The sequence below is a fragment of the Calidris pugnax genome, unplaced genomic scaffold, assembly GCF_001431845.1.
Source record: "Calidris pugnax isolate Ruff unplaced genomic scaffold, ASM143184v1 scaffold187, whole genome shotgun sequence".
Classification (NCBI taxonomy): domain Eukaryota; kingdom Metazoa; phylum Chordata; class Aves; order Charadriiformes; family Scolopacidae; genus Calidris; species Calidris pugnax.
In genome coordinates this window covers 666,121-678,672 of record NW_015090969.1, presented here as the reverse complement: position 1 = coordinate 678,672, position 12,552 = coordinate 666,121, and the positions used below count along the sequence as shown (strand labels likewise).

The 12,552-nt window shown below is 38.1% G+C and overlaps 1 protein-coding gene across 1 annotated transcript in view; it reads right to left on the bottom strand.

Moving 5' to 3' along the window:
* The window catches only part of MAP2K5 (mitogen-activated protein kinase kinase 5), a 135,464-nt gene that overhangs the window by 106,143 nt on the left and 16,769 nt on the right, over nt 1-12,552 (bottom strand). Inside the window, exons 5-8 of the mRNA XM_014952762.1 lie at nt 10,227-10,267; nt 9,415-9,482; nt 6,958-7,006; nt 1,843-1,907 (exon numbers count right to left, since the gene is read on the bottom strand). Coding sequence (XP_014808248.1) covers nt 1,843-1,907; nt 6,958-7,006; nt 9,415-9,482; nt 10,227-10,267 — 223 coding nt within the window. The remainder of the gene's footprint in view (nt 1-1,842; nt 1,908-6,957; nt 7,007-9,414; nt 9,483-10,226; nt 10,268-12,552) is intronic.

Genomic DNA, 12,552 nt, shown 5'->3' with positions numbered 1-12,552 from the left:
TAGACTAAGCCACTATTAGACACAGGATGAAGGTGAGAGACTTTTGGCATGACCTGGTATGGACATTTTTACGCTGCTCACGATTTTGCATTGCTAGCTACTGGTTTCAGCTCCTTCTCTAAAGAAAATGACCCAGAACTGGGTAACAACACACACACATGGGATATTCCCTGTCCCTAACTGTGTCTTCCACAGGGACCAGAGCACGTGGCCTTCCTTTGCAATGCTTCTCCCACCTACATCCACTCCTGGAGCCTCCATCAGTGCACTGCTCATGATTTCAAACCTTCTCAAAATCAGAAAACACCAAGAAGTCACTGACTGAGCTGTAAAGTTCAACAGTCAAATCTTTCTTATTATGAATTAAGAAAACAATACTGTTTCTCTGCAAATTTCTTGCTCTAGGAATATCTTTTTTACAAGAGAACCTCAATGAGGTTTTTGAACTCCATTCCATGTACAAGGCTAAGCTGATTCCTCAAGAGTCCATTCAAAGACTGGATTTGTTCCTTAAAGGTTTTGGAAGTCCATTTTCATTAAACCTTCTGCAAGGGAGAGTCGTTTTGCAATGTTGGCAGCCAATTAGAAACTAAACTAAATGCACCAGGAGAGAGGGAAGCCAACCTTCTCAAAATCAGAAAACACCAAGAAGTCACTGACTGAGCTGTAAAGTTCAACAGTCAAATCTTTCTTATTATGAATTAAGAAAACAATACTGTTTCTCTGCAAATTTCTTGCTCTAGGAATATCTTTTTTACAAGAGAACCTCAATGAGGTTTTTGAACTCCATTCCATGTACAAGGCTAAGCTGATTCCTCAAGAGTCCATTCAAAGACTGGATTTGTTCCTTAAAGGTTTTGGAAGTCCATTTTCATTAAACCTTCTGCAAGGGAGAGTCGTTTTGCAATGTTGGCAGCCAATTAGAAACTAAACTAAATGCACCGTAGCTTTTAAAACATTTTAAAAAAAAAGTTAATATCAAAGTTAAAATGTCTAAGGTATAAACAAAATCATAATGGGATGCTGGGTTACTGTATATGGTAAATAGCTCTCTGGAGGAAACCTTTATTACTCCCTCAGGGCTTTCTTACAAAGTATGGATTTCTTAATTCCTAGTGGAATATTTTTCATACACCACTGCAGACTATTAAGTACCAGATATTACATTATGTAGTTTAAACTTTGCACTATGCATGAGAAAGACTTTCCTGTCGAGAAAACTATATCTCCGCTATTATAATCTTTACAATATTAAAATTAATACTGGCTGGAGGGTATAAGCTTCACTACCAAAATTTGGGGGAGTTTATCATTTAATGTATTCATCAGCTTGTGCGTGAAGCTGCTCGTAAGAGAGGGAAGTCACTGCGACAGAGAAAGGGGTATTTACTAATTTTGTGTTGCTGGAGAAAGGCAGAGCGACGGTGTCATCGCGTCCCCCCGGTGTCACCCTCAGCACTGGGCGTGGGGAACCAGCGAGAATAATGGCATCGCAAATACCGACGGCAATTCATTAGGCTTCAGGATATTTCAAGTTCCACTTGTGAACCATTAACTTGTTACCCAGGAGGGATTCAAAGCTAAGTATTAAAAAGATAATAAAAATGCACCAACCCCTCACGGCACCCAAGAGCAGATACCTTGTAAATATGTAAACAGAATTCTTAAAAAGTTTATATTAAGAATTTATTTTATACTCTTTTTCTGCATAGCAGCGCTGGCCCACCTACGTCTCAATACAAATATGAAGGGTAGAAAAAAAAAAAAACAACCACAACCCAAAAAAAAGAGAGCTGTTAAATTTTATTTTCAAAAAATTTTTAAGTGAAATTCAACACTCACTTGTAGACTGTGCCTCCATTGCCATGACCGAGGATGTCTCGATACCGTATGTCTTGTTCATTCATCTCCACAAGAAAGAAAGAAAAACAAAAGAGATGTCATGCTGTGGATGGAAATGTCAAGGAAAAGCAACTCTAGGCCATAAACAACAAGCAGTCTGGGTCATTTCAAGTTCAGCTGCAAGAACGAGAAGATCAATACAACATTTGCTGTCCAATTTATAAAAGACGATACCAAGGGACAAAGTGATGGAAAGTTTAATGACAATTTGTTTGCCTGGGTCATTTCATTAAAGTTTGATAAAAGGTGTCAAAATGGAATGATATAATATAGCTCAAGAGGGTCAGGTCACAGATACTGATAGGAAAAGGGTCTCCAGAACAGCACATAACCAAAGCCAAAGTTGGAGGTGAATGGAAACAATCCAACAGAAAACTGTCACCTTAAGTATGGCTAGAAAAGTTTATGATTTATTCTGGAATCAGCATAATTGATACTAATTGAGTGACAGTTCTGTCAGTAGAAATGCTTCATAAGTGCTCAATTTATATACTTTTTAACTAAAGCAAATCTTTGGGAAAAAACAGTCTTGAATTGCTATTTCCTTGAAATACATGACTAATTGCTTGCCTCAATCTTTCCACTCACTGGGCCAACCCTTCAGATACGATGATACCCTCAGATATTCAAGCACTGTACATTGCAAATGCTGGGATTTGGAATCTTGCTGATATAGATTTTATAAAAGCTTATTATATTGCTGAATGAGCAATTGAAATGTAAAACTACAACTCAAGCTTCTCCTGTACAAATACAGTCATACTGATTTTCCCCCTAAATCCCTTATTAAAAAAAAAATCACTAAAGACATTTTTGAAATGCACAGGTATACTTGAAAATAAATATTTGAACCAGAACAAATTCTGGGCTGTATATACTTTCTATTCCAAAAAAGATCTCCCCGTTGCCTGGTCACCATAAGTAGTAAATGACTGGGCAAATCCCATTTTTCAAAGATAATTTCCAAGCAAACACTAAGTTGTTTCTAGTAGCTGTATTTAATGGGATACCAAGTTAAACATTTCACATGAGTTGGTGCAGCTGCTTAAAGACTCTCATCTTTGTGTGTTAAAAGGCATCCAAAACCCCCATGCCTGGCCCTTTATCCCTGATGTGATTTGAGATCAAGGAAGCACATCTGAGATGGCTTCAAATTAGTGACTTCAAGTACCATGAGCACCACGGTGAGAGCCACGCAGAGCTCACCGTAACTGTCTGCATTTATCCAACTTCTGAGATGGCTTTTAAAGTCCAGTGGGGACACGTGCCCTTCAGTTACTGAGCCCTGTTTAAACATCCTCTTTCATACTTTGACAGTGAAGATACGAGGAACTTTGCCCCTGGCTTCAACTGGAACAGGCAAGTGACGGTAACAAGCTGAAATACCCTAAAATAGTCAATACTCAGCATGTCCTACGAACAGAAAATGGAATATTTAATTGGTTTAAAATAGTAAGTTTTAAGGACAAAAATGATGAACTCCAAAATTTGCATTCTTTCCTTTCACTACTTGAATAAAAAGCATTCTTGTTTCTCACAGGAAATACTATGCATTTCTTCCAATGAAGTTAAAAATCTCTGAGTTCAGAGAAAATTTCTAAGGGAAGAAAAGTTCTGAGGGGAAAAAGAACAAAGAAATACCTTAAAGCAGGACTTGACTCTACATTATTACCTATTTGTAGTAAAACCTGGGCCAGATATCTTAAGAGGGTATAAAATGTCCCCTTCAAGTATCAAGGTTTATGATGAAAATGAAAATTTACTTATTTTATTACTGAAAGCTATCTTGCTTATTGCACCAATCAGAAAAGGCAAATAAAGAGGCAAAAAAAAGATAACCCACGAGGAACAATAATGCATGAATGGGCTTAAAAATATGTAAAGAATCTATCCTGGATCCCTCACACTAAAAATAATCTCTCTCAGGCTGCAGTACTCATTAATTTAGAGCAGTGCTCACTTTGAACTCTGTGTTTAAGCAGTTCTGCTCTTCTAATCTGGAGAACTTGAATTCTCCAGTCTTTGAGGTGACAACAAACATCTCTTTCCCGCATTCCCAGCAGTGTTCTTCTAAACAAAACTCTTAAGAGAAATCAAATGAAACCACAAAGCTATGAGCATCCTTGTATCTTTGCTTTTGGGGGGAAAAAAATAAGAACTTTTTGTAGTTACGCAAGTTACAAGCAACAAATTGAGCAGAACCAGAGACTTAAAGTGTATTCTCTTTTCTTTTGCTTTTCCTTAACTGGTAAAAGGAGAGTATTCTCTTTACACTGGTGCCTAAATGCCAGTGCCAGAGGCAGCTCTGCTCCAAGATGCTGCACCTACCACCAGCCCAGCACCCGGCTGGTTTCTCAGCTCTGCACAAAGAGCGACCAGAAACCCAGGGTGAAATGGGAAGACTGGGGTGGAGCAAGGATCTGCCAGCAAGGGATGGAGAGATAAAGTGTGATTTACTGGCTCAAATAAAGATGCCAAAAACAGCCAGTGATTTATTTATTTTACTGGGAAAACTGGATTCTCAATCATAAAATGATAACATAATAACAATGAACTCGACAGCAAGGGCTGGAATATTAAACCCGCAAAACCAAGTTTGATTGGATGCCAATATTAACAGAATTAATGAATAAGTGAAACAGACTTCAATTACGGATCAGCAAACAAAACGTCCCTTGCTCATACCTGCTGGTTTTGAAAGAAATCAGTGTCTATCTCTTGTAAATCATTAAAAACAAAATGCTCAATTAATCCTTATTTTATATGTAGAGGCCTGACAAGAGGCGAAGTCCTGTAGCCATACCTTTGCCTTACGAATCGAAGCAATAATGGTTTCAGAAAGCAGTCACACTCTATGAGCAGACAATTGAAGAGATTTAGTAAATCCCACTTTATAGAGCAGAGACTAATCGGAAAACACAAGCCAGTCAAATGTTTCTTATGAACTGTTGACACTATATCAATGCAGAATCAATTGGTGGCATTTACTCTGAGTGACAGAAAAGAAATAAATATTTATATCACATCACCTATATCAATGAACCCAGGCAGAAAGCTATTTCTAACCTGTCAATATTTGATTATGTTGAAGAATCATGTCCCCTTCTTTTAATGATTAATATGAATTCCTTATTAAACCTAAATGGAAACTACTAGAGGAATATCATTATGAATGCCTGAAAGCATCAACTGCCAAAAAATAATAAAAAATAATAACCCAAGCCATATTTAAGTAATGATAAGTGTGACTTAATCCCCCAAAAGGGGGAAAAGTTAAAGTTACAACTAGAAACCTATTTCCAGTTATGGATCTGTGACCAAATTTTGCAGAACAGAATGCAGCATAGCAAAAACATTTTCTCTCGACGGAAAGCAGTGCAATTCCTTTCAGACTAGGGTGAATAAAAGGTAGCATTAAAACTTATTTTGAATTTTCTTTTTTTTTTTCAAATGGGTGTAAATAACATTTTTTAATACCATAATAAGAATTTTGGTTTCTTTATCTCTTTCTAAAATTCTACCACACAGGAAAGAAACCTGTAACAATCTACTGCAGGGGACACAAACTACTCATTTCTATTACTTAGAACAAATAAAGTGCCAAACACAGCTTAGGGACTCGATCACAAAAAAGACGGCTACTCACGTTCAGTAATTCTAATTTAAAAAAAAAAAATCAGTAATATTGGAGTAATCACCAGCTTCATTTTAAAAGTTCAGAAGCACACTGCTGGTACTTACAGAGTTTTAACTTATGCAGAGAAATACATTGTTTAGCTATAAATTTGAACCGTTAACAAATCCACCTGGTAGGAATTTGCAACTATTAAACTAAGCCTGCACGTAAGGAATGCTGACGAGCTTAAAAATACCTTTCCAAGTTGCATTCAAAGGATTCGGTGCCAAATAGGCAAGGCTGCAACGCTGGGCTGGTGGGCTCACGTTTGAGGGGGGCTCTCTCATCTATTAGCCCCCAGTGTTACAGGTGAGACTGAAGGACAAGCACCAAGACCAGCCTTTATCTTCTTGACACGCTCAACTACAACTACTTGATTCATGAAATGCCAATGAGGCTTGGAGAGGTCATTGTGTGAAGGCACTGAATACGCATCTGAGATAATTAAGATTTCAGCCTTCGAAACATGGAGGGGAAGTGAACAGCAGTTAAGAAAATCAATAAGAGTCTTTTATTTGCAGTGACACAGATGTCTCAGTCAATAGAGCCTAATAGGGAAGCTTGATCGCAACGGACAGGTGCCTGCCTCCAAGGCTATCAAAGGGCTTTCGCTATGACAAACATTAAAACATATTTATGTTGCTGCTGAAGAATCTGGGATTCTTTTAAGGTAGTTTAATTTAACGGTGTATATTTAATGGCATTACACTACCGTGAGCCTTGCCAGTACGTTCAGATCAAAATGGGTAAGAAAGGATTGCTCTGTTTCTCCAGGACATCCACTTGTCCATCAATTGTTACATTAAACCTTTCACTTCTGGGTGCCAGGATCAGCAGGAACAGAAAGTAACAAGACATCCTCCTACAACTTTGGGTTGTTTTTTTTTTTGTTTTAGTTTGTTGCTTTGGTGTTGTGTTTATTTTTTTTAAGAAGCTACAACATAAGGTGATTCCAAATAGCACAGAGCAGCTCCTTGGAAGAACCTGCTAAATATTTAAGTATCTAGTGCTCTAAAAAATACGAAGGTCATTCTAACCAAGCGGTTGACTTAGTTATTCAAAATTGATTAACTTTCTTCCCCTGAAATTGTGGCAGCCGCGCAACACATGTGAGGTACTTCAATCTATTTGGAGCTAAATCTGATTAGCACATTTTGAGAAATGGGAAGCAAATTGCTATGCCAATCAAAGTAAATCAGGACACATAACTCATTCATATCATGAAGGTTTTCATGGTCCCTCCAGTTCTGTATTAAAAGAACACATTACAACTAAATGAGCAGTAAGCATCTCTCCACCTATTTGTGGGATGCCAATCACTGTAGTATTAGGCAGTAACGAGACGCGCGTGTAGCCAAGACTCATTTCAGTGCACCTACCTGGCCATTTGCAAGTATTTTCTTCAGCTCTGCAGAAGACTTTTTCAAGCTGAAAAAAACAAGAGGCAATTATTTTTAATGACTGTTCCATTTCACTCTATAAAATGAAGTGAAACCGTAAGAAACAACAAGCCAGCAGGTTAAGTTCATGGTTACATATTCCAAATAGATTTAACTTTAGCAACACTGAGTGGTGTTCAACGTAGCTACTCTTCAAAATGCAGGCAGCAGAAATGGAGGAGCAATGAACATTTAAGAAAATCAATATATTTTTTACCTTTACAAACTGGGCTTTTTAGATACCTGACTATACTCCCCTTTGAGATACGAACTATTGTTTGTCAGTTCAAAGAAGAAAAAGAGAAAAGAGATACCCTCACACACCTGATGTTTCAAAAAACAACAGCAAAATAAGGTTCACATCTAGTTTTCAGGTGCCTTATCTTGGTTCAAAACCCCTTAAGGCATTATCCTTCTGTAATTTCTATAAATCTGTAGCAGAAGGGTTTTAACAAACCACAACTATCAGCTTGGTGAGTTTTGTAGGTAAAATTATGAACGGCTTCAAGCTACTTCCACCCACTCGCAAAATATCACTTCTCCTCCTCTCCTGACAGACTCTGCTCCTTGTTCGTTCAACACAAGAAACTGCCTGGGTAGAAGTACATCTGCAAAACTTCATCTCAAAGCGACATTCTGCTCTTATTACTGAAGTTTAGAAAAAAAAAAGAAGTACAAAATAATATATTCTTGAAAGGCATGTGCACGTGTCTTGATCACAGATCATTATTAACAAGAACAGTGAAAACACAGATTTCCTATTTGGTGGCTTTGTTCTTTAATAGCCCTCTTGTTCCCACGACTACTTTAAAGAAAAATTAAGTTTTCCAAGGAAACATAAGTTGATCTTGTCATCTTTCATGACTAACAATTTGTGAACATGAAACAAAGAGAGACTTTCAATTACTTCAAAAACAAAACTCATAGTGCAGAAGGTTTCGGAAAAGGAATGGCAATTAACCACCAAATAAGGTGACAAGAATCTTCTAGAAGCCTCATTTTCAATGCACTTTAAGAACAAGCTCAAAGTGCAGGAAGTACTAAAAGCCAAAAACACAACAGCGACAGAAAGCAGCTTTTTTTAGTTCAGTGGGATGATAGATTGGGAGGAGGACTGCAGCTCAGAAAGACATTCAGATTTATTTTCCTTAAAGAGTCTTGGATAGGACCCTCCCCATCGCGATACGCGGCACATCTTCCCCCAGGGATGGGGGCAAACTCTGCCCGAGGAGACCGACACAGGGTATTGGTTTTCCTTTTTTCATTTATACAATTAGCAAAGCCACTAAAGGAAAAACCAAAACTGGTTTTAGTGGTACCTGAACGGGGCTCGCCAACGGGCAACCACGGCACATCAGTGGCACCGTGCAGAGACAGGAGCTGCGGGACAGTCCCACCACCGCAGCACGTCACCGTGTTTGCCACAACGGGCACTGACGTGTCCCCACCCGAACGTGCTCAATGCAGTGACTGTGGCTTCCATCGTTTTTCACCCCAATTTTTTATCCAAAATGCTCTCGGAACGAAAAGGGAGCACTGCGCTGATGCACAGATAAATGTAATGTTGTATGCTTTTTAGAATAATAGAAAAATTTAGGTTGAAAGGGACCGCTGGAGATTTCCATCCCCACATTTCAAATATGGTCTTATATGAAGAAGATGGAGCCAGACTTCTCCTACTTCCTTTTAAGAATACACAACGGGTTTTTGTGGGATTTTTCTTTGTTTGTTTAATATTGCATTGAGTAGAATGACTTCCTGTAACAGTTCACGTAATAAAAGGGAGTTTTAGGAAAAAGAGAGAAAGAGTTCTGCTTTTTAAGACCTCACTATAAGTTTTGAAATTAGGATTGGAATCTAAAAAGAAAGATAAGGGAGCTGGACCCCAAAACTTTGCTGAAACTGCAAGAAACAGAGCAGATTTTTCAAAAATCAGATTGTTCAGATATTTCAAAAATAGTACCGCACAATAATAACCTTACTGAACTGGGTATCAAATTTTAAAATCAAAGAATCCTGGAACGTGAAAAGCAAGGAAGACCTGAACATACAGATCTTGCCATAGAGAGTGATTATTAAATAAAATAAAACAAATTAGCTCACCCATGAACAGTATTTTAATGCTTTATAAAGGACAAAGCCACCTGAAATACCCACCAAAGACTTATTTCTTTCGGCAGAAAATACTTCTCCTGAAGAACCAGCAGCACGAGCCTAACAAGATCCATGGATCAAGGTAATTTCGCCTTCCCCACTTCACTCCCACGTGCCCAGTAGTCGTATTGAAAAAGTTATTCACCATCGAGCTTATTCTTGGTAACTACCACACACAAGGTTCCATTTTATTTGAATAAAAGAAAACAAAACAAAACATACGCTCGCATTTCTGACTCTTACCTATTGCTTGGAAGGGAATCCGAGACCGCTGAACTGCTATTATTAGCAGACCCCGCTCGCGTATTTACCTGCAGGCAGGGAAAGGATCTTTATCAGTCGTTTGTGTTCAGAGGACACTATTCTAATTAACCTGTAATTTGCCATGAATTTCTCATTTCACTATGAAGGTTAATTAGCTTGTTGCTAGGCATGCCGATGGTGGAGGTCTCGCCTGTATGTAGGTTAGCAGGCTATAGAATTCATGGACCACAATATATTATCTTTACATCTTAAACACTTAGTTAAATAATACAGAAAAAGAGATGATACATCCACCATTTATTCTCATTTTAAAAACTAAACAATCATTTAATACATTCGCTGTCTTCTGCGTTTCAAAATAGGTATGATTATGGAAGCACTAAGCATACCTGAATGAATCAAACAACCTAAAAGAATTTCATTGCCGTGCTTTCCACACTCAAATTACTGAAATCAAATGAACGTGGTGAGGTTTTTTTTAAACTCTTTGAAGTAGCAGCAGACATTAGTTGATAAACTGAATATTAAAATTTAGGAACCTTATTAACAGAGGTTAAAAACAAGAAGAAAGGCAATTCCATTTCTAATAAAACTGTATATATAGATATCACAGCCAACACCCAGCAGATGAATCCTTCTCTCACCCTCACACACACACACACACAAAATTAAAAAAAAAAAATCTGCTTGTCAGAGCTCAAGAAAGTGCAGTTTTATTTGACATTTCAATAAGTGGAACACAGCATTACAAATCCATCTAACTTTACTGAAACAATTATTGAAATTCGTACCTTCAGGCCATGTATGTTCCGTTTCCCAGGAGGCTTGCAGGCTGAAACAGTAATTGACTAAATTGTAGAACACATCAGGGCCATTTACAAATTTGCTCAAAATGAATCTTTTAAAAAGAAATGAGGGTGACACCAAAATTAGCAGAGAGAAATGATTGAAAAGTGCCTCCCAAGACCCAGAGTGGGAATTATGAACCAGGATTTTTAACTTGCAGGAGTGAGCATTTATAAATGCTAAGAGCTTTCTGACACCATGTAATATAAATTCTAATTTCTGCTTAAAACACATCAAAATCAAGAGAACCGTTGGCTTAAATTATCAGATTCTTTTTGTAATTCAAATTAAAATCAATATCTTATGTCGCTACGTATTCACACGCTGCATTTTTTTCTGGCATTTAACAGAAATATTTGCAAGATGTATTTTAAAGGAATCAGCTGCCACACATCACAAATTAGTCATATTGTCAAGCACAGTCAGTTTGTTTTAAATGTGGAAAAAAACATGTCAGGGGCAACAGCAGCGAGTCTCAAGGAGCCAAACAGTGGATAAACGCAATGCAAAATGCCACGTTTTGGACACAGATGTACAAATGTGGCACCTCATGATGATGTCTCGGTTTACAGAGGGACGCGCCGCTCGAGAGAAAGTCTTTTCCTAAAGTCTCTCAAACTATATATTGCCTCGTTCTTCCAGTCGGTGGATGTGCTTTTTGTCAAATGTTAAAGCCACAAAGGCTTCGAGCTACACGTTACAGACAGTTCCCATTTTAAAACTACAGTGCCCTACAAATTGTATGTTAAAGGGCCTGTCACTTTTGATTGATTGTCTGAGGAGGGATGAATTTGATTTTTCTCTTTCTCGGATGCACATGCATTTCACTTCCATTTTTGACAGCAGGAAACAGAACTATTTATTAGGCAGAAGGACACAGATGATAGTTATTAAACACATCACTTAGGGCCACACCATGTGCCTTTAAATGACATTAGAATGTGCATCTTAAAGAAGAAAAATATTATGATTCTGTGGGCATACAAAACCCACCAGAAAACAATAAACTACTCTAAAATACACGTAAACATATTTTTTCCAATAGATTAAAATCGATATTTTGAACAAGATATTAAAAGAATACTTTTATTTATTATATATATTAGAATGGTGTATTCACCTTGTATTCCACAGATGGACTATATATATGACATAGACAGGAGATATATCCGTGTATATATACGTATTTATGTATATGCACACACAGAGGTTTATTTTCGGTATGAAAAAAGAACTCTGGCCCTTACTACCTAGACAGAACAATGCAATTTTTTAAAAAAATAGACAAAATACTATTTGCCCCCCTCCCCACCCCACTTAAAGACCTTTACATCATCAAATGAATACAGCACAGCCAAGGTAACACAGGGTGGCACACAGATATTTAGTACTGGCAGGTTTTATGGAAGACACGAGTTTTTGGAAGCAAACTGGAGATAGCAACTGGGAGACTTCCTCAGAAGAGAGGCAGAAAGGGAAAAGGACTCAAATGAAGATGGGGCTTTCAAAGAAAGCTCTTAAAAAGGGAGAACCTGCAATTACAGGCAGAAGAGCTCCACGTTACTGATGGAGACATGGCCAAAAGGGCATGAAAGAAAAATGCTTGTGCTAACAAAATTTGGGATGTCCATTAGAGAGGCAGGAAAAGACGACAGGAAAAAAAATGCAGGAAAGAGCATTTTGTTTCCTATTGCAGAAGAGCAGCAGGTCTGGGTAGGGAGGGAGTGCAGGGTAACTTGAAAACTGAAAACTAGAAAGAGTAAGATGTCTTAAGAAGGTGATTTGGGAAGATGGAACAGCATCTCAGCTCTGAAGCAATTCAGAGTAAGTGGGAAGACACCTATGAGGAAATACAGGCAGACACGCGTGTAGTTGAGCCAATGGTGGAAATGTGGAGCTAACACGTGGGGACTGTGTCCTCAGCAGCACAGAGATGAGTTCTGCATCTGTACAGACAAAGAAAATTATCCTTGGATGAAAAGCAACTAGAAAAAGGAAACAGCAGCAGGAGTAGGAATCTACTTGGCTGGTTCTTCAGGAAGAACCCAAAAGGAGAGTCTAGAAGGTTAAGCCTGATTTGTAATCTCAAAACATCCCTTTAAACACTCAGGTGTGCCAGCTACCGAGCACCTCCTGCCAAAACTGTCCCTTACTTAAGAGGAATACATCCAATTGCCTTGTATTTCCAGGAAGGGTTCCCCACCTACCAGGATCATCCACTATATCAGTTTCTCCAAGCCATCCAAAAAGCTGGCATTTTCTTGCAAGTGG